Source organism: Camelina sativa, chromosome 16, assembly GCF_000633955.1.
Source record: "Camelina sativa cultivar DH55 chromosome 16, Cs, whole genome shotgun sequence".
NCBI lineage: Eukaryota > Viridiplantae > Streptophyta > Magnoliopsida > Brassicales > Brassicaceae > Camelina > Camelina sativa.
This window is the reverse complement of record NC_025700.1, coordinates 15865858-15892783: the sequence shown is the minus strand read 5'-3', so window position 1 is coordinate 15892783 and position 26926 is coordinate 15865858. Positions and strand designations below refer to the sequence as shown.

At 34.4% G+C, this 26926-nt stretch overlaps 6 protein-coding genes and 1 non-coding gene across 7 annotated transcripts in view; 2 read left to right on the top strand and 5 right to left on the bottom strand.

The window, feature by feature from the left end:
* Positions 692-5154, bottom strand: LOC104750721 (phosphate transporter PHO1 homolog 1-like). Its single transcript, XM_010472561.2, has 12 exons — positions 4360-5154; positions 3972-4275; positions 3412-3851; positions 3253-3324; positions 2960-3089; positions 2539-2662; positions 2179-2428; positions 1935-2084; positions 1693-1845; positions 1322-1600; positions 1071-1207; positions 692-972 (listed from the first exon to the last, which is right to left on the bottom strand). Exons 1-12 carry the CDS (start codon positions 4582-4584, stop codon positions 882-884), a joined length of 2355 nt encoding a protein of 784 aa, XP_010470863.1. The 5' UTR covers positions 4585-5154; the 3' UTR covers positions 692-881.
* On the bottom strand, positions 16256-21389 carry LOC104750720 (phosphoenolpyruvate carboxylase 4-like). The gene is given in 21 exon segments (XM_019238036.1): positions 16256-17082; positions 17200-17330; positions 17333-17405; positions 17486-17612; positions 17736-17824; positions 17933-18031; positions 18142-18288; positions 18376-18477; positions 18575-18700; positions 18820-19056; positions 19175-19245; positions 19346-19444; positions 19560-19701; positions 19859-19954; positions 20063-20139; positions 20228-20306; positions 20388-20456; positions 20541-20618; positions 20726-20840; positions 20926-21089; positions 21201-21389. Coding segments are annotated over 21 exon segments (3102 nt in total). The 5' UTR covers positions 21357-21389; the 3' UTR covers positions 16256-16257.
* LOC104750719 (glutathione S-transferase Z1-like) lies at positions 21779-23902 on the bottom strand. Its single transcript, XM_010472560.1, has 10 exons — positions 23791-23902; positions 23574-23675; positions 23413-23464; positions 22932-23017; positions 22751-22822; positions 22610-22663; positions 22446-22521; positions 22265-22326; positions 22109-22168; positions 21779-21997 (listed from the first exon to the last, which is right to left on the bottom strand). Exons 1-10 carry the CDS (start codon positions 23791-23793, stop codon positions 21887-21889), a joined length of 678 nt encoding a protein of 225 aa, XP_010470862.1. The 5' UTR covers positions 23794-23902; the 3' UTR covers positions 21779-21886.
* Positions 24227-25098, top strand: LOC104750718 (nudix hydrolase 1-like). Its single transcript, XM_010472559.2, has 2 exons — positions 24227-24517; positions 24586-25098. The coding sequence occupies exons 1-2, from the start codon at positions 24379-24381 to the stop codon at positions 24897-24899; spliced, it is 453 nt and encodes a 150-aa protein (XP_010470861.1). The 5' UTR covers positions 24227-24378; the 3' UTR covers positions 24900-25098.
* Positions 24956-25027, top strand: TRNAP-AGG. The gene has a single exon. It is a non-coding gene; the product is annotated as a tRNA-Pro (tRNA).
* On the bottom strand, positions 25826-26309 carry LOC109129627 (protein IDA-like). Its single transcript, XM_019238122.1, has one exon. It carries the CDS (start codon positions 26256-26258, stop codon positions 26022-26024), a length of 237 nt encoding a protein of 78 aa, XP_019093667.1. The 5' UTR covers positions 26259-26309; the 3' UTR covers positions 25826-26021.
* LOC104753704 (putative pentatricopeptide repeat-containing protein At1g68930) overlaps positions 26863-26926 on the bottom strand; it is a 3920-nt gene continuing 3856 nt past the window's right edge. Inside the window, exon 4 of the mRNA XM_019237779.1 lies at positions 26863-26870. Coding sequence (XP_019093324.1) covers positions 26863-26870 — 8 coding nt within the window. The remainder of the gene's footprint in view (positions 26871-26926) is intronic.

Below are 26926 nucleotides of genomic sequence, written 5' to 3'. Positions count from 1 at the left end.
TATTTCGATTGATAATGATCAACAACAAAGACAATTTCTAATAGCGAATTAAGAAAGGATACCAATATATAGCACCATATGGTCGGAGACAAACATAAATGAAATTTTATATATGGTTAAAAGTAATGTTCATAGTAAATCAAGCTCTAAAAAAGGCTCACTTTTGTGTGTAACAACATAAAATATAATAACATTGAAATGAATTTTTGGCTTTTTAATCAGCAGAAAGCAATAGCAAGAAGTGAAAATGATCAAATTGATTGAGAAAAGAAAGAATTTAGGATGAATTACAAATGTTAAATTTCAATTTAGGATTTTACCTCCCCGTGCGGCACGGGTCGCTTTCCTAGTAATAATAATAATAAAAAATTCTTAGAGCTCAAAATTTTGTAGATGAACTAATTTCCAAATAATTTTGAAGTCTATTTGGCAAATTAGTAAATCCAAGTAGTAATCAGATATATTGCTGTAAAAAATTTGATATAAACGATTTTATGTTTATTTAGTTGAGTTTTTTTTGGCAATATATTGTTTATTATCATGTCTACCAACTAATGACTCAAATTATTAAAATGGACTATCATTGTAGCATGTTTTTTTTTGGTTAAAAAATTAAAGATAGAACTTTTTATTTCTTATTTTTTGTTTTTTTTTCGTTTTCTACAATTACATGGTGATGCACAATGAGAAATAAAGGGGGGAGTAAGATTCTTTAGTTACACTAATTTTTGGACAAGAATAATAATAATAATAGTTTGAAGATTCTTGATCGTTGATCACAAAATATGGTTGATCAAGAAAGAACAAATCCTTCTCTTCCCCTTCTTCTCATATTGTTGTGACAAAGTTAACAATGATGATCGATCAGATCAGATCAGAGGTCAGTCTTCTTCGTCGACTTCTCTAAAAGGAAGTGGCACTGTCTTTACAGCTCTAAACTTGCCTGCATTATTTAGATGCTCATTCTCCAATCTGCATATGTTTTGTTTTTTGTCCACACAAGCATCAGTATATGATATCCTGAATCTGATTCCAAAAAAAGATCCTTAAATATGGAGATTAATTTTTACCTGTAAAAGTTCCATTGTCCTCTCCTAATGACTTCAAGAGAAGCCAAGAACAATCCTGTTACTCGGTAATCTACATGCTCAAAACTTGAGTGCAAAACTGTTTGTAGCCATGCCAACCTCAGAACAAGATTTAGAACCTACAAAAGAATCAGAGACAATCGCGGAGCTTAAGTATGAGAACAAGTTCCATTTTCATATCTTTTGTTGAGATTTATGTGTGTACTTGGTGATAAAAAGATTTGGATTTGTACCATAGAGAAGTAGTAAATGGATTTTTGGCGAAGCATGAGTTGGTTCCTAAGCCAAGGGTTGTTGGAATTGTGTTGAAGTAAACCCCAATCTTTTACAAAGTCCCAATACAATTGGTAGACTGTAGCTACACTTGACATAGCCACCACAAGGCAGAGCCAACCGATGCTCCTTTCCTTCTCGTAAGCCACTTTGGTTCCAGCGGCTAACATCGCTGACACGTACTTCCCTAGGTTCACTAGGTGGCTCGTTTCACCTTCATCAAACCACCTTCTTGCACACTGTGTTTCAGAATACTTTCTGTAAGTATTTTCTTCTAACTTGGGAAAGAAGAAACAGAAACTTGTGGAAGAAGGAATGCTATTTAGTATACCTGCATTGCTCTCCAGTAGTATGGTAGGAAGGAAACTGCATAGGCGAGATCTCTGTAGTATTTGACTCTCATACAGTACCCATAGTCCTGTGTTGCGTAGCTACCAGATATATAGTAGCAGGCGATGTATTCTAGGTTCCTTAACATCGGCACCTGCAAGATTAGATTAAAAAATCCATTTTCAAAGACCATATATTTCTCAACTCTGTTTCGGTCTATTAAAATGTGATTTAAGGTATTACCTGGCTACAAAGTTGATCAGCCATGAAGAAATCGAGCATCACGACTTTGTAAAGAGGCGAAAAAACTATGTTTCTAATGACTGATATAAGCCGGTAACGGCTTGATTTATAGAAAATGTCCAAGGGACAAATCAGTATTAACAAGAAGGCCTGCAAAAAAAAATAGTAAACAGATTTAGGTTACAAATTATAGAAAAAGAAAACACATATGATGAAGAGTGAGTGACTAGTGGTTGTTAATTACCAGTAATAGAAGGCCAGGGATCACTTGAACTTGTCTAAAGGAGTAACCTTTGGCAAGAAGTGATAGATGAACAAACATGACACCAGCTATGGCAGACATTGAAGCGGTACATATCAGGAAAACATCTCTGTACTTGAGCTCATTTTGGGACCCAAGTTCGAAGATGAAACTATAGTTTATCCTCGCTTTTCGCCAAAAAAATATGTTGCAGCCGTATAAGAACAAGTGTAGAAACAAGAGCCCAAACATGCTGTAGAAACACATGAAACGAAGATTAACTAGCATTAGCTTCCATTGGCTAAATTATTTCTTCTACTAATCATAATAAGGTTTTATAAGCTTTTAATTAAAATCACTCGCCTAAGCACAGGATATGCAGTTTCCATGTAGAAAGTGTTCTCAGAGTGTTGTCTATACATTCCAGTTAGATGAGCCACAATGATGTAGCCAGCAAGAAGCGCAACAAAGCAACCAGTGAAAAGACCTGAAATAGAGATCATACAAAGATAGATTTTATTATAATCTCCAAAAGATTCTTTAGCAGACAAGATAATGATATGCAACAGAGAGTATAACACAACATGACGCTCTTAGTTGTCCACCGAGAACTCAAAGATTAAAAAGGTTACATTGTGGAATCCTAATGTGTATGGGGTCCAAAGGCTTTTTTATTTTGTTAGTCTGAAAAAGATTTTGTGTTTGGCAAGTGCAAAATAAAAATGTCACAACATATAAACAGGTAAATATTTTTAAAAAGTAAAAAGCAAAAAACAAATCTCACCAATGAAGAAGGTGACAGAGTGAGACTCTTTACGGTGGTGCGGTTTCAGATATTTCATCGCCTTTCTACGATTTTCTCCAGCGAAGTGCTTGATGAACCATCCCTCAACTTCGTCAGATAGATTTATCACCTGTTATGTCCCAAGATTATGACAAGCTATGTTGGTTAACTTTTTTTTCTTCATATTATTACAAAACCAAAATAATAAAGTGACAAGACAATAGTGTAGGTTTCGATTTTCCGCTTAAGCAAACTTATACAAGAAAGGAGACAGTAGATTTTTTTTTAGTTACCTTGTCTGAGCTGTTGAAATAAGAACTTTCCACAACTTTGAGATAGATTGGAAGGATTTGTTTTCCAGTTACCTAAAACATAAGAGGGTTTGGTCTCAACTAAAATAAATGAAAAAAAAAACAAAAATTGAAAGAATCATATTTTGATTTGAGGGTTACCTTATCGAACTTTTTGAGAATGTTCATGAAGGCTAACATGTTCAAGTTTCTGTAAGTTTTGAGATAGTTTAACCCTTTGAAGAGTTCTGTCAAAGCTCCTTTTATCATCTTCTCAGCGTGGCTTAGTTTTTTCTTGCTGATTTGCAGCTTATTTCCTCCATCTGGACTGTATTTTTTTGATGAGGAGTGGTTTATCAAGTAACTGATGGCTGAGAATGTACGAGAAGGATTGGTCAATGGAATCTTTATCTTGACGTTCTTCCCTTGACAGCTGAATACTCGACCAGAACCCGTTGTCAGCTTCGAGTCCTCGTTGTTGATTTTGATCGGTTCTTCTGATCTTGGAGACTCCAATGCTTCTGGTCCATTATCCTCCAAATCCTCTAAACAACATTCCTCAACTTGCATTTGTTCTGTTCTGTTCCTAACAGAGTCTTCCTCTGTATCCAAAACAGTGTTGAAATTAAATAATATAAAGAGAGTTTTTTTTTTTTTTTTTTTTTTTTTTTTTTGTGTTTAAAGGTCTACTTTATTAAAAAAATGCATATCTTTTTATTTACCGCAAGAGATGGTGCATGATATGGAATCGTCTTCTTTTGATTCTTGAGTAGACTCTCCATTGGTGTGCTTTTGTTTGAAAGCTTCTTTGAGCTCAATGAGTATCTCCATTTGCTTCTTCAGACACTCTCCTCTTTCCAAGAACTCTTTCTCCTTTGTTTTGTAGAACTGATTCACTTTGTTAAGCTGGGTGTCTAGACACGCGAAGAACTCTTTTGCAGCATCAGTATCATCAGCAATCTTCTCGAGAAGTTCCGTCTCATACACGTCATTGTTACTTCCAGAAGAAGCAAGCTTCTTATGAACCTATTTCAGAAAGCATCAAAGTCATTAACACAACGAACCCATGAATAGTTGATAAATAAATGTCACAAAGGTTAGTATTAGTACTTGGATGGTACTAGATCGTCCTCGCTCCTTGTTACCGAAAAGGGAAAGCTTTCCTAAAGAGGACTTAATGGTTTTTATGAGTGAAGTTTCAGTGTGCTTCTTCTCAACTCTATTGTTTAACATATGGATTTTCTTGAGGTCTTTCTTCAGCTGGGAGTAATCGACGAAGGCGTCTTTCCATTCGGGAATGAGCTGCCCCTCGAATTGTTTTGTAAACTTCACCATAGCTTCTTCTCTTTTAAGTCCGTAAACTCAAAAGAACAATTGAAGAAGAGAGTGTTTGTTTTGTGAGTATAGGCCAAGAGAGGAAGCTGAGATTTGTTTTATAGTGACCAAAGAAAGGCAAAAGAAAAAAAAAGAAGAATATATTTGACCGGCTTGCTTGCTTCTACTGATGATGCCTCACAAAGCACATTCTCAAATATCCTTCTTGAAACCCAACTTCATGTACTAATTTTATCCTATGCTTCTTCCACTTGTGCTTTTTAGGGAGGTAAATCTTGTCTCGAGTGGGACCCTCTGATTCTCGCTGGATTATATTCACCGATCCTCCTTCGGCCGCCGATCTTCATATGCCTCTCTTACCACCCAGAACGTTTCATCCAAGAGTGCAGCTTGTACAGTGAACTGTATGAGCCAAAGAGGGTAGTTTAGGTATTGCCAAGGGGAGACCAGAAATAGTAAGTAGATTGTAATTTGGTTAATATTTTTGTGTGGAAAAAAATGGACCAAGGAAATTAGGTGCCTAGAGTCACAAAAGGTATACACGGATTGGACCAGCTCGATTTCCACTACATCTTTCCGGAGGATAATGAAAATTTTGAAAACATAGAAATCTTAAAGAATCAAATAAAAGAAGAAAAGAGCTACCAATCAAAATTTTGATAGAATAGTTTCATATTACAATTGCAGATGCTGCCAAATCATGTTATAGCAGTCAGGTAGTGTTGGTTATAGCCAATCAGAACATGGATTAATGTTCTTTAAAATCTACTTCCAGAAATACAAAAACAAATACAATGCAATCATTTTGATATAACAAGCTTTTCCTTTTTGTCTAGTGCTAGATTTTTAGTGGCGACGATATGTCACAGCATTAATTAAGGAAAATAGAATTGTATTTGTATCAGTAGATTTTTAATAACATCTCAAACTTTGTAATGTTTTTGGGTGAAACAACTATATTATAGAATTAGTTGAGCCAATACTTATATAATTATTATGAGATCGACCATACGACCATAGAATTGTATTTGTATCAGTAGAATTTTCAATAAATGAGACTTGTGTTTGAGCTAATACAAATATTATGAGACTTGTGCACTAATTAAGGGAACAAACACTTCCATTTAATATTTATTTCTTTTCCATTTTTGACGACGCATTGTAAAATATATTTTTTTTAAAGTTTAGGCTTAGATGCCATATTTTCATGGAATAATCCTACGTAGTTTTGTCTTGCTGGTTTTACTAAAAATGTTCATGAAATTTTTCTGCCTAATATGTTAGGGAAGTAAATTTTCAAAGCACAGGATGCTCAAGAAGCTTTATGCACGCGGTTGAAGTACGTTTTGAGGGCAGCCATTCGGATGGATGGCATTGAATGTGCACACACTATATATTCTATTCGATGTACTACTACTAATATATTTTGTAGATAAGGAAGATAATTTTTTTGAATAATGTATGCTATAGGCCTAGAAGATGTCCCGGATAATGAACTTAATATATACTTCACTACTAATGCCTCTTTACCTTTTGCCTAATTGGTTACTGGTTTTATAAGAGAAACGAAGGGGTCAATAAAAGGAAAATACAAACGAAGCCAACATATGGCGGCCTTCCAATTACGGAAAGTCCATATTTCATGGAGCTTATTAGCTTCTTCTTCTTTTCCTTTTTTTTTCCAATTAAAAAGGTAACATTTAGTTTAATATTGACAAAATATATATAATTTACGTAACTAAAGATGTCAATTGGTCAAGTATTGTCTAGCTCGAGTTCAAAACTAGTCCCGAAAAATAATTAGTTTATTATATATATGTTCAACATTCTTTTTTAAATGGATTGATGATTTCTTTTATTAATTGTTGTAAAATTGAATTATTTCTAATGGTTTAACCGTTTAATACGATAATTGTATTTAAAAACCAATGAGACAAGAAGTAGATGATGGTCTGAATCGAACCGCATTTATTTGTGTCTATGTGCTTATCATAGCTATCCACCACTTCGGAAACATCGGTTCCACAGTTTTGTTCAGCTTCACATAAATACATATATTTTTATTGGCAACAAATATTATACTTTAATTTCCTTTTTTTTTTACTTTACATATTACATAACTCTTATTTAAATTAATATATATTCTCTTTTCAGTTTTTTATTTTTATATTGGTATCAATGTTATGTGAGGGCCAATGTCAATTCTTTCATCGGTCGTCCAGATGAATATATAAGATTATACTTTTTGTTTCGTTCAAAGAAATGATAATATACATATCCAACTTTACATTTATGTGAAAGTTGGTCCACTGTTTCTTCTCTAAAACTTTCCTTTAAAGCAGGCGGTAAATGATCAAAGAGACCAATTTTATGATGGGGGCATATATAAAATATTTATGAAGATTGGACACTCTAAAGATATACCTTTTGTGATTCTACCATTCGACTGAAAACACTAGTTTTCAATGACTATGAATCATCCCAAATTTCCCGTTGTCATAATTCAAACCATAGCTACAATCTGTATGGCTATTTTGCAACTGACTGACTATTTTGAAACTCAAAAAATATTATAAACTAAATTTATGAAAAAAATTACGACGACATCATTTGGTTAAACTGCGATGGATATAAGACTATCGGGATCGCTAAATATTTGCAACAGAAACACAGTCGTGAACATACTATGAAATAAATTCATAATTGTAATCGAAATTAAATTTGTCAAATATAGATGAAAATGAACGATGGGGTAGTAAACCTGTCACAAACTAATATATATAGAGACAAAAACCACACAGTAGAGAAAAACACGACCGATCGATACTAAATGTATCTTCTTCATTTTTTTTTTGGTAAATTACTAAATGTATCTTTGTCTTTAGTCCTTAGTTGTTTACCTTGACCGTTTGAGCGCTCAATACTATTGTTTGGATATGCGACCACGATACCACTTTGTAACCACACTTTTCCATGGGTCTCATGTGTTTTGCGGCATACTCCAGATCTATGGGTCCTCCGTTTTGTCCAATGATCCATTCACTATTCCAGAATAAATCATAAGAGTTTATGATTTGGCCTACAGATCACTAGCTAAGAGATATTTTGTCTCAGTTTTTCTCATTCGCATAAAAGAATAATCCAACAAATTTTTAGGTTTGTCGAAAAGGAGATGGATATATCTAGTAGTGGTGGCAAATTAATGAATCTAGGAGATAGAACAGTAGGTTAATCTTTTATCCAAAAAAAAAAAACAATAAGTTAATCAAATCAGAAAATTCTAAATCATGTGAGAGACTACAGCTAAACCTAATAAAATCCATTTTGTAAGAATAAGATACCATCCTTTAGTAGTACAGTCTCTTTGATGTCGTAAGAAAAATATAGGGCCGAGCTCTAGACTATATATAGGGAATATACCCGAACGTCGAGCTATATATATAATGTCATATGCTCCTTGATCTTCGATTAAGATAATTAGAGAACTTCTATTTTGTTGATGAGATATTAACCATCAAAGTTAAATATGAAAGAAAGGTACTGTAAATACCGTATATATACACTATAATTAATGAATTTGTATAAGTCTATATATATATGTGTGTGTGTAAATTATTTGTTAACAATTTATATAATTTTTACCTTTAAATTTTTTTTTTAATAATATTCAGAATTTCAATTAAAGTCAAATGTCGTAAGTAAAATGTATAGCCAACTCATATCCACATCGAAGTTCTATATATGGTCATTTGTTTTTTGGTTTTGATTGTTAAGAAATATGGTCATGTTTGTTCGAGGTATAGATTGATCAACCAGCTATAAGTTTTTGAACTAAAAGATTGTTGTAGTCACTGCAATAATTTTAATGTATGGAAGATAATATTTGGGAGTCCGAATCAACGTAGCTAATATTTTGATATAAATGACCAAAAAGGCGCAAGGCATATGCCCTTTGCATGGTAATTTATCGAAGTCTAGTTAAAGTATATATATATATATATATATATATACTTATTTAGGTAGCCACCTTCAGGAAAGTACGTGTATCGGTGTATGTCGCAGAGTCCTTTATTTAACTTTTGTCAACGTGGATGTATACACTGCTAGATTGAATTGTTTATATTTTAAAAGAGTAACAACGATGGCTAACTTACTTAGTATATGTGGAAGCATATGCTTCAATTTAGGCAGCGATGGATTAATTAATTAGTCTCCCTTTGCATGTGTCTTGATTCGAATTCTTACATGCCTATGTGTTTAGAATCAAATTATCTTCGAATAGTTGAGAAGAGAATATATGTGTATACACACACACGATCCTCCCAGAGAAAAAGGTTATTTTGGAGGTATTTTACGATTGTGATGTATTTCTACTTGAACTAATTCCATGTGTTTGGACATTGTTCAAGATACTATTCATTATGTCATGCATATATATATATTCTTCTTTTTTACATTGAAAATACATGTATTGTCCATAAAGTCTTCATATGTTTTGCCTGCCAATTTTTCGTAGATATATTTAGTATTTATATTTAATAATATGCAACATAATTATAGTTGTATTGTATATAATGGAAGCTGCATCGTTATTGTGATCTTACCTAGAGAAAGATGTTGTCAATTTAATATTGCAATTGAAAGTTTGATATTATTCTCTTGATGAAGCATCCCTCCTAAAACTAAGAATTTTCTTTTGATATGGGGTTGATTTGTATAATATTTTAATGCATGTGAATCTTAATTAGTTGCACGTCTGTTTCAAATAAATCGGAAAAGAAGTATATCCATATACATTATTACACTTAGCCTTCATCAAAGCAACGCTTGGTTAAGCTAAAATTGATCTAAAGAATCTCTCTAGTACTTTATATATTTCTCAAATGTTATTTAAAAGAAATTCCACATAGTATATAGCAAACTCGTTCGATTCCAGATTGGCGAGTCACGGGGATCTTATTACCAAGGATCGATCAGGGATAAAGAAAAAAATATATACTACAATTTTATTAATTTATGTAGTATAGAATATTAAAAAAAGAAATATATATATATATATATATATATAGATATAGAGTAAAAATGTGAGTATATGCTGAAATTAAAATAAGTTTTCATAACCATATTGATAGTTTTTTTTTTTCCTTTTTTGGACAAATGTATGATAACAAATTAATTTTATGAAAACTGTTTTGTTAATTTAGGAGGAAAAAATGGATCATGTCTTTCTCCGAAATCCGAATGTTCTCTATTATAAAGACATGTGAATCTAAATTGCTAAAGGACAAGAAGAAGAATCAGTTAACAGTTTTTTAAACCAAAAAACTCAAACATTTAATAACGAAATGGATCCAGAATATGAATATATACTTTTTCATCTCATCTTGTATAATTTATTTGGTTTAGAATACTATGTGAAGATTATGCCTTATCTTTTTAGTATAATGCCGAGGATAATTCTGTTTGTAAAACCTTTTTGTACATCTAATTTTATCATATATGTTTTTTCGCATCAAATTATACTACCCACATTATAAATACATTAGTTTTGCTTCTAGTCACGTACATCATACATTGAAGAAATACCCTTTACTACTATTATGTGTCACAGATTAAATAACTAACATGTAGTCGTAAAGTAAGTCTTCAACGCATAGAAACATTTGTTTAGCTTTAAATCCATCGTAAAAATGCAGTGGCTTTGTGATGGATTTGAAAGACAAAGAGCAAAATCTGAAAAAGACTTTTGTATTTGCTTGACTGATCTTAGTTTTTTACATTTCTTTTATATACAAGTATAGAACAGCGTAGAACTACTAAAGCAACCTTATCTTCAACCTTATTGAGCTTGCAAAACCTTGAATTTGTTTGGATCGGAGTGGAGCGTCTTCACCGTACTAACGTTTCTCTGTTTTGAAGATGAGACTGATTTGGTCTTTGTCGTTTTGTTCTGACTTTGACTGAGATAGGTTTGGGCTTCGGCTGATATTGAATTGTCGAGCCCCAACAAGGTTTTTGGGTCTTTATCTTCTACACTCTCCCTCAAACTTGGAGTGGTTGTTGTCGAAGCAGCAGACACACCAATTTTGCGTGTAAGATCATCAAACATTGGTCTGGACAATGATTTGGTGAAAATATCGGCAATTTGAAGATGAGCCAGAATGTGATGTGTTTCAATGAACCCCAGAGCCACTCGTTCATGGATGTAGTGAAAATCTTTATCAAAGTGTTTGGTCTTGTTGTGAAGAGCTGGATTGACAGAGAGATAGACAGCTGAAAGATTGTCACAAAATACCTTTGTTGGTTGATAATGAGGAATGCCTATGTCATGAAGCAGAGACGAGATCCAAGTGAGTTTTTTAGCAACAACTGAGAGGGTTATGTACTCTGCTTCGGTTGAGGAATTAGACATTGTCGGCTGTCTTTTGGCAGACCAAGATATTAGTGTGGATCCTAGCAAGATGCAGAATCCGCCAGTAGAACGTTTGATATCCTTGCAACCTACATAGTCACTATCACAGAAGGTTGATAGTGTAGGGTTACCATGCTCTTTATTGGGAGACCCATTTGCCGAGTGCCTTTTACATATCTTAGGATTTGTTTTAGCATATTAAAGTCTGAGTTAGTTGGAGTATGCATTCTCTGGCAAACAAAATTCATAGCATATTGGAGATTAGGGCGCGTAATATTTAAGTATTGCAATTTACCAGCCAAGCTCCGATAATAGGTAGGTTTGGAGAATGGTCTTGTGTCGGGTTTGTCAAGCTGCAGAGGTAGTGGTGATGGCATTGGATTACAGTCTGTCATTCCAGCTTGATAGAGGATGTCTGAGTCGTTTGATGCAGAAACAAACCATCTTCGGTTGTTTCAATCTATATGCCAAGAAAATAGCGAGGTGGACCAAGGTCTTTCATGGAGAACCGAGAGTTGAGAGACTTTAGCAGTTGATGTAGGAGTTGTTGATCATTTCGTGTGAAGAGAATGTCATCAACGTAGAGCAGTAAGACAAAAACTTTCTCACCTTGATGAAGGGCAAACAGGGAAGGATCCGTTGTACTACAAATAAACCCAAAATCAAGAAGGAAGTTACTGAAGGTGTCAAACCACTCTCGGGGAGCTTGTTTTAACCCATAAAGAGTCTTTGTGAGACGACAGACATGATTAGGCTTGTCCTGATCAATGAATCCAGCTGGTTGATACATGAACATTGGTTCTTGCAACTCGCCATGTAAGAATGCATTTGAGACATCAAGTTGCTTGATGGGCCATCCATATGTCATTGCAGTATCGAGAACAAGTCGGATAGTGGCTGTACGAACCACTAGACTGAATGTTTCTAAGTAATCCACCCCTTCTTCTTGACCAAACCCTTTTGCAACAAGGCGTGCTTTCAACTTATCCACTTCACCATCTGGCTTTAGCTTAGTCTTGAAAACACACTTTGAATCCAAGATATCCATATCTTCAGTTGGAGGAGTGAGGGACTAGGTATTGAGAATATAGATTCACACGCAAAGACGAGTAGTACTGTTTTTGATGAAACAAGGTTTCAGAGGAACTTACATTTTGTAATGCAGAGGTAGGAAGCATGTTGATGATGTGATTGGCTGTGAAGAACGCTTCTACCCATAACTTCTGAAGAGTATGACTATGAAACATAATGGACATACCAAGTTCAACAAGATGGCGATGCTTCCTCTCTACAATGCCATTTTGTTGCGGTGTATAAGGACATGAGATTCTGTGATGTATACCGTCTCACTGAAATGTGCCTTTAACCGATTGCTTGTAAATTCACCACCGTCATCACTCTGAAACTCCTTTATTCTAGTGTTAAGCTGATTTTCCACCAGTTTTTGGAAAGCAGTAAAGACAGTAAAGAACTCAGACTTGGCACAGAGAGGATAAAACCAAGAGAACCGAGAGAACTCATTAACAAAAACCACATAGTATTTAAACCCTTGTTTGATACAACTGGCGAAGGCCCCTAAAGATCACAGTGAATTCGATCTAGAGGGTTTAAAATACGAGAATCAGAAGCAAAAAAAACTTAATCTAGAGTTTTTCCCCAGCTGGAAAGGTCAAAAATGGAGGATGTTCTGTTCTTATTAACTTAAATGTCCTTGCTGGATTGAAGTTGCTGGAGAATCTTGTTGTTAGAGTGTCCAAGTCGATGATGCCAAACCTCTTCACTAGCTGCACATTGTCAATTGGAATAGAATGTCTTAACCCCTTGGTTCTCTAACACATACAGACCACTACTGCAATGGCCCCTCAACACTAATTTCTGAGTATTTAAATAAATAACACATACTTTATTAGCATCAAAGAATACTCCACACGGATAATCATCACAAAGCTTGGACACAGATAGTAGAGATTTATTTATGTCTGGACAGACTAGGACATCATTTAAGGGAATGGTACCTTTCGAGGATGAAATAGTGGTGGATCCAGTGTGAGTGATAGGTAAGAAGGTTCCATTACCAACCTAAACCGTATCACTCCCAGTGTAGGCACCAGTAGAGTGGAGCATTTTGGTAGAGGAGGTGACATGAGCATAAGCACCAAAGTTTGGATGTCACTCCTTATCTGTGTCGTCTGAGATATGGAGGGAAGAGAAGGCTTGAGGAACCTCACTTTGGTAGTTGTTGTCAAACCTGGTGTAGCATTTGATGGTTGTGTGCCCTACACAACCACAAATTTGACAGACTAGCCTTTGTCCTGAAGATTGAGAGGAGAACTGATGCTGAGAGAAACCTTGACCTCTGGTTGAATAGCCTCCTCTTCCTCTGCTTTGATTGAAACGACCACATCTTCCTCGTTGATTAGGAGAATACTGTGGATCACACGGATTTGTCTTTTGATTGTTGAAGAAGAGATGAGGCGTGGCAGAGTCTGTATCCTCATAAGACTGGAGCTTACTGTCGAAGCCTTGAACTTTGGAGATAACATCATTAAATGTCAGAGCCGGAACGTTTTTCAAGGAGCTTTGTATCACCGTCACTATTGGGTCATATTCTCTGCCTAGACCATTGAGAAACCCAAATATCTTCATAGACTCATCAACAAGTTTTCCAATGGAGATAAGAGAGTCACAAATGGCTTTGAACTCCCGATAATAGGAAGAGAGGGACTTATCTCGTTTGGACAGAAGTTGAAGGCTCCAGCGAAGATAGAACTCCCTGGTGACACTGCTCGTGTTGAAGTTCTTGGCAAGGGAGATCCAGATCTGAAGAGAAATGAACATACTGTGGACATGGCCGAGGACTTCTTCTGACAGAGTACTGAACAACCAAGATCTGACGAGCTGGTCGGTATAGAACCAAGCTTCATACTCAAGATTCAGAACTTTGGTGGTGATTTCACCATTGACGACGAGACGTGTTTGGGCTGGAACCGTGACAGCTCCATTGACGAATCCACAACAAGTAGTTTCAGTGTTACAGAACTTGAGACATGAAATTTTTCCCGGAAAGGATAGGTTGTCATTGTTTCACCTGTTAAGGTTTACAAAGGCTCTTATCAGTGTATGGACAACTATCTCTCGAGCGCAGGTTTAGGTTCGGCCTCAATGGGAAAATAAAATGGAGCATCTAACAACGTATCTTCACAAACCAAGAACTACGAGATCACCCTTTTCATTCTGGGGTGGATACCATAAACGGATTTGAAAGACAAAGAGGAAAACTTGAATAAGACTTTTGTATTTGCTTGAATGATCTTTAGGTTGTTACATTTCTTCTTTTATATACAAGTATAGAACAATCTAGAACTAATAAAGCAACCTTATCTTCCAGCTGTAGTTGGTGACTCATCATATTGAGCTTGTAGAACCTTGAATCTGTTTGGATTGGAGTGGAGCGTCTTCACCGTACTAAGGTTCCTCTATTTTGAAGATGAGACTACTTTGATCTTTGTCATCTTGTGCTGAGTTTGACTAAGATGGGTTTGGGCTTGAGATGATATTGAATTGTCGAGGTCCAACAAGGTTGTTGGATCTTTATCTTCTACAATGATGATAATTAAGATAGACGTGCATGCGCCTAGACATCTTCTTATCAAATAAAAAGACAATATAATATATTTTATGATTGTTTTACGTTACTCTTATGATGCAAGAGTTGCTATTAACTTTAGTATAAAGATATGTTGCAAATTGATTGATAAAACTGCAATTACATCGATACATTTAGTGACTACACTGCCTCAGAAAGTAATTGCATAATTTACTATCTTTTTTTTTNTTTTGGTCAAAACATACTATCTTATCTCATAAGATTGATTGTCAAGTGTTGAGATGAAAAGTCCAAAGCTGGTGAATATGTTGTAATTTTGGACAAACTGGTTTGTTCTTACAATTTGTTTTCGTGAAGTAATTTTTGCATAAGTAAAATTAATTTGATTTCAAGTGGTTTAAATTCTAAGGGCATATGTTATGGATTCTAGTATTGGAACTAGACTTAATATTACTCTACTCATCGGTCAGAGCTACATTTTAGTTAGAAGATTTAACACGATAAAGTGACCAATATATATATATATATATATGTATATATGTATTTATGTAAAAGGCAAAGAAAAAAAGATGAACCAATAACCAACAAAATTGGGTTCAACATTTTCAACGAAAGCTTTTAATAAACTATACATCTTTTTAGATTAATATGTGTGTAAGAAAAAAAGAAGAAAACATAATTTCTAATAGATGTTATTTCATTTTAAGCTACTTTATCACTTCTTATATATTATTAATAGTAGATAAAAACATAAAATATATATAAAGAATTCTGAGGAATTCTTCCACTTCTCAGTTCTTATACAAATTTCTATTTAAGGATCTCAAATAATGATACTCTTTCTAAGAGCAACTTAAGAAAGCAAACAAATTGTTTGATTCGAATTAAGAAAACAAAAACAAAAAACATATATGTTAAAAGGTAATGATGTTATAATATAACGGGGTTTCTTTGGATTAGTAACACTAATGAAATAATAATATTCAAAAGGAATATGCTCTTGGGTCATGCACTCATGTCTAGTAAAGTCTTTTTAAATTAATTTAGACATGTAAAAAGGCTACATACAGTGTTTTGAGAAAGAAACTAAATAGTAAAAAGCAATTGAAACTAGAAGCTGAATCATAGAGACTAAAGTTACTTTAAACCCAAAATTTTGATCCGTCAACCTTCGGCCACAAGTTGGTAGTGGGTTTTAGACATGAAAAGGTCTTTCTAAACCCACATTTTCTTTAAACATCTTTATAATGACAGTCGACCAAAAAGGAAAAAAACAAATTGTTTAGTGTTGGATTTTTATGCTTCGTTTTGTTGTACAAGACTGAATTTTAAATTGGAAAAAGAGTTCAAATCTATAGTTCTCGGGAAGGATTTTCTATTCAAGATAATAATATTTATAAATTACAGTAGTTAAAAAAATGTATCTATTGTAACTATTTCTGAATATGTATAATATAATGAGTTACTTGAAAGATTGATATAAATTTGATTAGTAAAGTAGTAGTTAATAGCAAAATAGAATTTATAAGAATAGGTGCCTCAAAACCTGAATATCAACAACATCAATACTTGGTCCAACAACAACATAGCAAAAAAGATTTTTTTTTAATATATATCTTGTGGATCACGGAACCGAGGTAAGTGTTGTGGCATGTTAACCAGTGTTTCTCATTCCTGCAGCGATACCATTGATTGTGATAAGCAAAGCATCCCTAAGCTTATTGTTATCTTCATCACGTCTTAGCCTCTTAAGAACTTCAACTTGCATCATGTTCATTGCGTTGAGATAAGGAAGTCTACTCTCAATGAGTTTCTTCAAGCTCTTATTGTTCTCCAAAAGTTTCTCATGGCCACTTATCACAAGAACGTACTTCTCAGTAGTCAAAAGTTCCTTTCTTAGCTCAGTGCCAAGTCCTCTTCTTTTCTCAGAAACAAGTTGTTCATCGTAGTGTTTGGTTATGGGGATGTCTGCTTTAGCTAACACCATCTCTATAAGGTCAATAGTTGACTGAAAAAATGGCCATTCTTTATACATCTCTTGAAGATCATCCGCGTGGCCCTTCTCAGAGACACCTTTTAAGCCAGCCCCTACACCAAGCCAAGCTGGAAGAACAAACCTTGTTTGGGTCCAAGCAAAGACCCAAGGGATAGCTCGAAGATGTCCTATGCCACTAGAACTCTTTCTTCGCGTAGGTCGGCTTCCTATGTTGAGGAAACCGAGTTCCGCTTGTGGTGTTGCCTCTTGAAAATAAGATAGAAACTCTGGGTTTTCATACACTGTGCTTCTATAGTGTTGGCAACTTATTTTGGAGATTTCTTCCATTACGTTTCGCCATTTTTCCTCTCGAGGTGGCTGAGGAGGCTTTAAGGTAGCGAGTAAAACCGCAGTTGTGTATATTTCTAGTTGCCTAACAGCCGTTTGTGGTATCCCAAATTTAGCTTGAACCATCTCACCTTGTTCAGTTGAACGCAAAGAGCCCTGGTCAAACCAATTCAATCATTATCTATATAATCTAGTTTTTTTCAATGTATTTAATATGGTGATATCATTAGTACGAACCAATATTATGATCTATCAAAAAAGTTGGAAACTGACCATTACAGAGCCTGGCGGTTGGGATTGTATAGCGAGATAGGTCGGTCCACCACCACGACCAATGCTTCCTCCTCGTCCATGGAACAATGTGATTTTGATTCCAAATTCATTACAAGCAGCCACAACATTTCTTGAGCTTTGTAGAGTTCCCATGCTGCTGTAAACCGTCCAGCATCTTTTCCTGAATCAGAGTATCCAACCATCACCTGCAAGTAACATTGTTATTTAGAGGCTCCCTTAAAATGTTTGTAGTTCTTTTAAATGTTTGAAGTTACCCGTAATGTACCTCTTGGTGACCGTTGTGGTTCTTTTGTACGTGTTCCCTATACCAATCGATTGAGAATAATTTTCTTATCGAAGGACCAGCGGCTCTTAAATCATTCACCGTTTCAAAAAGAGGTACCACTCGCAGCCTATTCAAATAAATAGATAGGACTAATAAATGTTTAGGCTACTCAAAATGTTACTCATACAGAAGTGACTGCTATAAACAAAGCATGTAACAATGTAATATTTTGGTGGAGATTTGAACTCACGTTCCACCAGGGCATGGTTTTCCATGTTTGCTAGTTATAGCAAGTCGAGCATCTTTTTGCAACAGCTCCACAGCGAGGACATCACTTGCCTGCAAGTAACAATACAAATCAATGTCATTGTTTTCTTTGTTGATGAAAATGTTTATAAATAGTCCACCCATAACTTATAGCTACATTTTCATTTGGAGAAATCATACATTTGAAGCCATAGAAATAACATAAGCTCCAAGTGATTCACTTCCAAGCTCAGCAGCGACTCGGAATGTGTCCAATACTTCTTTGACGTCAGGACCAACCTACATAAATGAAGAAAAAAAAAAAAAAACTAACAAGTGGTTAACAAAACTTGAGATGACTTTCATATTGTTGTTCCTTGTAATATACGCAATAGATATTTCATTCTGACCTCAATATATGGAGGAACAAGAGGTCGTTTCCCTTTCAGTTCTTTTGTTAAAAAATCTAATTTTTTCTCTTCATCCCATTCACTATAAGTACCCATACCCAAGTATGTTGTAATTGCATCTAAAGCTTCCGAATGTCTTTCAGATTCCTAGCAATTGAATCACAAATAAATTAGAGAAATGTTATCACTAACTTAATTAGAGGACAGAAACATGAAAATTTAGGAAAAATTCACCTGACGTAAGTCGAGTTTTACCAAAACCATTCCAAAGGTAGAAACTCTACGAATCAAGTCAGCGAGTCGACCATCAGCTAGTACACTAGCACCAGATGATTGCTGAGAAAAATGAATGATGTTATATTATATAAAGATGATGGATTTTCATAGAAACGCCATATATATATATATGTTCAAATGGAGTTAAGTTTGTTACCAAAGATTCGTAACAGAGGAGCAATGGTTCAAGAAGTTGATCTGATGTTTCGTAAGAGTTTAAAGGGTCATAGTCACAAGGAAGACCCTCAATTAGGAGTTCAAGAAGTCTTCTTGTCTTCACAAGCTATGATCAGAAATCATTTTTTTTTTGAAAATCAATATGTATATACATAATTCATCAAAAAAATGGTTCAAATTTGATATTATATTATTTTGATCAATAAGCTTATATATGATCTTTACCTTTTCTTTTACTTCTCCAAGAACAATACGATAAGGAGCACTACTAGCTCGTTTAAGTGGAGGTGGTTCTAGTAGCTTTTGGAAACTAGTCTTCCCAACCTGAGATTCCGCAAATAGTTTCCTTTGGAAAAGAAGTTGAGAGGTAGATGAGAAAGAACCTCGGGAAGTAAGACCAAGCTGCGAACCATTGTCAGCTTTCTCCGAGTCGATTTTCGAAAAGCCTTCTTCATTATGCTTCTATATTAACAATAAAAAAAGAAACATTTATCAAAATAAAAAAAACTTTTCAAGAACGGAGCAAGTCAGCAAACTATGTTCCATACTTCCATATACATATGTAAGCATGCTTCCTTACCTGAAGATTGGGTGGCATATAATCTGTCGTCGTAGCAATTTCAAATTTGGTATGTTGTGATTCACCAAATTCTGCAATACGATGAGATAGAAAAATATGCATGCGTGAAAAGATTCGTAGTCGTAGATGTTGGAGTAATTTTTTTTTTTTTTTACAAAAAATATATTTTACCAATGCAAGAAGGTAAGTGAGCTCTAGGTGGAAGCTTTGATGGCAGGGATGATGAACTTTGTAATTGGTTTGAGTAGTTTGATTGGCCTCTGTCAGAATGTTGTCCAGAACTTCCTTCTGAGGGAGAAAACATCAAAGTTTTAAGATTTAAATTAAAAAGAAACTATACTAAAAGAAAAATAAAGATATTGTAGAAATTGAAGCAATTATATACCCTTTTCAAGAATTTCATCTGCTAATCTTGAAAACCTGTCACTACATCGATCCGTAGACAATTCGAATCTTAAGCTATCAACCTCTCTTATGTAAAGATCGATAGCCATCCACCTAGACAAGAGAGATACTTCTTTCGTTACCTGAACAAATGATATCAAAACATCTAATATTAGAAGTGAGATGTGAACTAGAGTTATAGATATTAATGACCATGATCTAATGTATTTATGTATTACCAATTGGTTTTGAATTTGAAACCGTAAAATATAACATTAAAATATCAAAATCAAGCCGAACCTTTGCCGTTACATTTGGGTTTCCATCTCTATCACCTCCCATCCAAGAACCAAATTTTATAGGAGTGCATGTTAGTGGAAGTGGCTTCCCTGTGAACTAAACAAGAGCATACAAAGTATCAATATTGTCTTAACGTAAAGTAACTTTACTAGTAGTCAGATTTTTCCAATATATTCTAGAAATCTAAAGGTAAAGATATAATACCTTCTTCAATGAATTGCTAACACGACGCAGGTAATGTGGTACAGCTTTCCAAAGGGATTGCTCAACAATGTTTAGACCTGGTGAATTAAAATATAAAAACAAAAAAGACTGGCATGTCAACTTAATATTTTTTGAAATTTACAAACTAGAATAGATATAACGTACCAGCTCTAGCTTCATCAACTGGAGTAGGTTTCTGACGTCTAAGCTCATCAGTTTGCCATAGCGAAGTTATCTCCCTGACCTGTTAGTATAAGTAAGTCTTAGTTGATTAGTTATTATGCTGAGAAAATCTATATAGGGAGGATATTGAGGTGGAGAGTACCAAATCTTCAATGAGCCTTTCACGATCTTCAAGGCTGAGATCTGATCTAGTGTTATATTCTAGAAGATGCTGCAAGAAACATCTAATATCAACTCTCACGTGCTACTAAAGATAGAAACATAAACATATATGTCAACATCATTAGAAACTTACAACAATTCTAACATGCTTGTACTGCAAGGTTCGTCGATTAATTTGAGTAGGATGAGCAGTAAGAACAATTTCGACCTCCTAGAGCGCCATTAAAACAATAGTAACCAGTCATATATCAAACTGGGAAAACGAAACTTAGATTGTGTGAAAAAACATATTAAGACCAATTAATGAAGTTGCTAGACCTGTTTGCAAACAGTTTCGCAAAGCTCGTCTGGAGAAATTCCACTTTGCAATAGCTGGCTGAATATATCATCACATGATCTTGCAAGTTGTGTAACGTTACGAACTTTATGCATTCTGAAAAAAAAAATGTATATATATTCAGAATCCAGTATGCATGTAAATATTTTTGTTCTAATGTATTTGAATAAAAAACTATGACCTGTGATGAGTGTCTGCAATGCCCATCAAGTTAAGAGAATGAGTGAATGTACGAGCCAATGTTAAGGCTTCCTCCAGAGGCATTTTGGATATTTCACTAGTCAGTTGCTTCTCCAAAAGGTTTGCAGTATCCTCAATACCAGCCAAACGCAAATTTAACGCACTCTGAAACAAACAATGTGAGATTCCTAGAAGTGATTTACGCAGATAAAAAAGGGAACAAGTAATCGATGAATTGTTAAAGCTTATAGAAAATGAATAGAAAGAAAACAAAACCTGAGCAAGAATCCGAATGCGTTCGACTTTTTCCATGAATGAATTGCCGACTTCCCTTTGTAAAACGTCGTGGAAGAGGCTACCGAGCAACTTGCAATCATCTTCGAAGCTTTGGAATGAGATTTCCTCAGCGATATCGTCCGTCGTGTCCGTCATTGTGTGGATGAAACAAAGTGAATGGTTGAAGAATGGGAGTGTTAATTGTAGTGATCAAAGTTAAAAAATTTCGATGATTGATTTATGGTACGTTTGTTTAGGTATAGAAATTACTAATTATGGTGGTCAACGTAGTAAATTATGGCGCAGTTAAATTTGTGGTGCTAGTTCTATTCCCCGTAAAAAACTGGAAGCCTATTCTTCTTTGTTTCCAAACTTTAATTTCCACTCTTTCTTCTCTAAACAACAAAACCAAAAAAAAAAATATTTATATTTTGGGCCGTAACTTATGAAGAAAAGCTATGATGCATATTAGGCAAGTTGACGCAGGTATATATGATTTAGTTAATTAATTATAAAAATTCTCTTGACAAGTTGAAAGAAAAAAATAAGCAAAGAGTTTAAAGAAAAAACAAAACAAAAAGATCTGAAGAAATTTTTTGATAATTTGGGAGACATTGTGACGATTCGCCAGTCACAAAATTAAACGTGGTATAAAGTGACCACAGTTTGTGTTTAGAAGAAATTAGTTAGTTGGAGCTGGAGGCTGGAGCATCTGGCTGTTTCGCTGGGACTGCATTTTCAAACACAGACAGTTTCTTGTATGACTCGTAACACTTTGCAAGAGTTGGGTACGGTTCCTGTAGAAGAAATCCATACAAAATATAAACCAACTTTTATAACAGTAAACTGCTATATACATGCATGGAACAAGAAATTTGATGAAAAATTTTACAAATTAATAATTTTACCACATCGATATTGAATTTGATCTCTGCTGCGTGGATTTGGGTTGCTAGAAAAAGATCAGCCTGCACAAAAATGATGAGTGGGGTGAGTATTTTTTTTTCCTTCTCGAAATCTTGGAAGAGAGGATTAATTAATCTTGAGCAACAAAATATATATACCAAGTAAACTTCATCACCAGTCGCATATATTCCAGCGCAATTCACCAACAGTTTCTCCAGAGCTAAAAGGTAATATATGTTTGTTTAGCTAGCTACAAATGTGTTCTGAGTTATGTATATGCTAATGACATAGATGTTGCAGATTAAGGTAGATTAGATAGTAACAATATATAGTTCATACCAGTATATCCTTTTCTTATAGCGTTATTAACCCAAGCAATCTTCTCCTCAGCATTTGTCTTTTCCTCTATATACCTCTGTACAACCCAAGAAAAAAAAGGATGAATAATGTAACTAGTTCAGTTTTGGAATCTAAGAAATTAAAAATCATACTCATGTCCTTACGATAACAGCTAGGTTTTGAAGAGGCTGTATACCAGAGGAAATAATACTCGCAGCCTGAAATAATACAAAAAAGAAAAAGAACTACATTACTTTTTTAATGCTTCTACGCACGTACGGTTCTAAAATAGAAAATATATATACCTGGTAATTTAAAGCTCGTTTATGGAGTTCACGAGGTAACAAAGGTGGCTCAGGATACTTCTCATCAAGATACTGTTGATAAAAGAAATTAAACCACAAAAATTTCATGATTTTTTTTTGCTTTTAAATCCACAAAACATATATATATATATATATATATATAGATGTTTTACGTACTAACCATTAAAATGGCAAAAGAATCAGAGATCACAACATCTCCATCCACAAGCACTGGCACAGTACCCATTGGATTGATCTTCTGGAAATCTTGAGGATCAAAAACAATTTACTTGACATTAATTAAGAAGCATATATTTTTCCATATAATCAAATCAACACACAGAAAAAAAAAACTTTTATGTGCTAAAATTTTAAGTTTTAATTATTAAAAAACATATTTTTGCAATTGAATACAAAAAAGATTACACTAATTTATATGACACTAGTAAGTCTAATAATTAATATATTATATGTAGAAAAATAAATAAGTCTTAAACTTATGACATTCACACGCACTGACGCACGTACACATGCATATAAACGACAGACAAATAACGATGGTAAACACATGCAATTTTTAATCTAAAGTCCAAAGTAACTTCGAGATCTAAAAATAAAACAATAAAAAATAGACCAGATCTAAAAATAAACCAGTTCCGCACCTGGATTGAATTGATCACCCTTGAGCAAATTCACTGCTATATACTCATACTCAATNAAAAAAAAAAAAAAAAAAAAAAAAAAAATCGAACAAGAAATCCACAACTCAAATAAAAATAGATGCATAGAAGAATAACAAATAGTTTGAACTTTGAAGCAAAAGCAAACCTTTTAAAGTGAGGGCTATTCGCACTCGATGGCCACACGAGCTTCTCCAGTAGGAATAGAGTTTCAGCTTCTCCTTCTTATCTTCGTCGAAGTAAGCCTGAAAACAAATGTCAACGATAACAAGAGAACTTGAGTAGTTGATGAGACGATGGAGTGTTATCAACTTATCATCAAAGATTATTACAAGAACAAGACTAGATAGAGATTAAAACCATGAGGAAAATATGCTTTCTTGGCAGAGTCTTGGGGTGTGGTTATTCAGATCGTCGAAGAGGGAAGAAAACAAGAAGTATTGACCATGTTGGGTCAATCAATACCAAAAATGGTCGTTTTGTTTATTTTTCCTTTCACGACTTGAAACGCCGCGTAAAAGGTCAAACAATAATAATATTTTAGATTCGTAGGGTTTGGTTATTAAAATACATAGCCTTAAACCAAACCTATATAATTCATGCAGTAATTTTTATTCACATTTTAAAATAAGCAATTCTGATGTTAATTAAATGAATTTGACTTTTTTCTTTTTCTTTTTGGGTTCATGGTGGTCTGGTCAAGTCCTTCTATTAACTAAAATAGTTGGATTGTAATATTATTTATTATCAATAGATTTAGTGAAAAAGTAAGAAAAGAAGTACAAATGGGCAGCAAATACTTATGTTATCCCAAACATAATGGCACATTTGGGCCTTTAAACAAATAACTGCTGAAGCAGCAATACGACACCGTTCGACCCAAATTAACTCAACAAAAGCCAAAAAACACGACAAGAAAGGGTTTCACTTTCACTGTGTTCGACAATAATGGCTACAAGAGAAGAAGCGATACCAAGAGTCGCCGTCGTAGTTTTCATCCTCAACGGCAACTCAATCTTGTTAGGTCGTCGACGCTCCTCAATCGGCCACTCCACCTTCGCTCTTCCCGGCGGCCACCTCGAATTCGGTCTCTCTTTCTCTCTCTTTTAATTTTTTCCCAAATCTTGATTAAGCTGATCTTTGTTCTTTAAGCAGGTGAGGGCTTCGAAGAGTGTGCAGCTAGAGAAGTAATGGAGGAAACGGGTCTAAAGATCGAAAAGATGAAGCTCTTGACAGTTACAAACAATGTCTTCAAAGAAGCACCGAAGCCATCGCACTACGTCTCTGTTTCGATGCGTGCGGTGCTTGTGGATCCGAGTCAAGAACCGAAGAATATGGAACCGGACAAGAGTGAAGGATGGGATTGGTACGATTGGGAGAATCTACCAACGCCTTTGTTTTGGCCACTTGAGAAATTGTTTAAAAGTGGATTCAATCCTTTCACTCATGGTTGTTGTGGTGGAAACTGAGAGAGATCATGTATTATTATTATGAGTAAAGTTATTGATTTGGGATTTAATAAAACGGGCATTTGGTCTAGTGGTATGATTCTCGCTTAGGGTGCGAGAGGTCCCGAGTTCAATTCTCGGAATGCCCCCTCTCCTGTGTATTTTTGGTCTTTGTTTTTCCTAGTTACGAATAATCTTAGACTTTGCTGTGGATTCGATATTTCATTATGTTTGACTGTCATCTTCTTAACTCAAACATTAGACCTCTATGAGAAAGATTAAAATGTTACAACTTACAAGTTGCATAAAATAACAAAAATAGTAAGGCGACTAATCTAGGATCAAGTTGGTCCTTGTTACGGATATATGGCGAAGTTAAAGAACATGACAAGATGAAGACTACCATATGATGTGTGTGAAGGATATGGGAACAGAAGTATGTATATAAATTCAAAAGAAGGGTAACAATGCTTAATCCATCTTGATTTTTATATGGCCATCATGACCTTGAACATAAAAAGGAACAAATTCAAAAGTATATATTTTCTCTAAGTGGTATGATTCTCGCTTAAGGTGCGCGAGAGGTTCTGAGTTCAATTCTCGGAATGCTCCTCTCTTTTTTGGTATTTGTTTTACTAATACGAGTAAACCCAGATTTTGTTGGTGGGTTTTATTTCTTCATTTGATTATCATCTTCTTAACACAAATATTAACCTCTGTGAACCTATAAGTTGCAACTTTTACTCACTTCTAAAACCACAAGAATTTAATTTGTTCCTTTTGTATAAAAACAAAAGTTGTAATTAAGGCGACTAATATAAGATGAAGTTGATACGGATATGAACATATTTAAGAACTTGAGAAGATTAATACTAACATATATATGTTTGAGACCTAGCTATGGAGTATATTCTTAACTAGAAGTAGATATAAATTTGAAAGAAGGCTAAGAAAGCTTAATCCATTTTCTTGATCTTTATATGACCATCATAACCTTAAACATATAAGTCCATAAACATAAAAAGAAAGGAACAATTTCAAAAGTGTATATAAATTGTATGCATATACAACGAGTATATCCTATGTTGATCTAATCTACAAAACAAACCACAAAAAAAAAAATTGCAATGAAGAAGAATAAACTCAATGCGGAAGAGAGTCAACAAAAGAGTTGTGTCTCTTAGAAGGAGCAGAAGGAGGAATGGGAACGCCTTTAGGTAAGTAACCAAAGATATGGCTATATTTAATCCCTAAGCTCTTTCTATTCTTGATCTTTATCTCCATAGTGGCTCCGGTTCTTGCGGCGGCTGTCAAAGAACTACTTGCCATCAGAAACAGAACAAGACAGCGCAGAATCATCATCGTACAACACGGAGCCATTTGGTATTCGATGTGTTCTTTTTCTTTCTCCTTTTTCTAATTTCCACTTCTTCTTCGTTAATGAATGAAATGAATAATGTGTATGTATGTGACTATGAGTATATTTATAACATGTGTGTGTGTGGATTTGATTGGAAATAAGTGTTGCGGAAATGAGGGGGAAGTCGGGGAATAGTAATAAGAGAGGAGTGAAGCCTACGCTATTGAGACTTTGAATTTTTGTAATATTATATTTTAAATTCTAAAGTTTTCAAATGTTGAGTTCTTCTCATTGTTTTAGTCGTCGTCTGCGACTTTTATTGTGTATTTTATATATGCAGAAGTCCATTTTATGATAGGAAACAGGAATCTAGTTTGATGGGATGGTCGTTTTTCTTTCAAGATTTCATATGTATGTACAACTCCGCTGACGAAGAAGATATTTAATGGCTTTATGGACATAGTCACTATCACTATTATTTTGTTTTCTTTCGTATATTTCAACTTTCAACAGTAATTATAATTTATATCACAAGATGTATGAAATTGTAAAGAAATATTAGCTTTCGATTGCATATCAGACATCAATGTGTTTTTTTGCAGAATTTGTTTTTGATATCATCCATTAAATATCTGAAATCAAATCAAATCAACACATCGGTCGCAAGAAAAAAAAAAAAAAAAAAAAA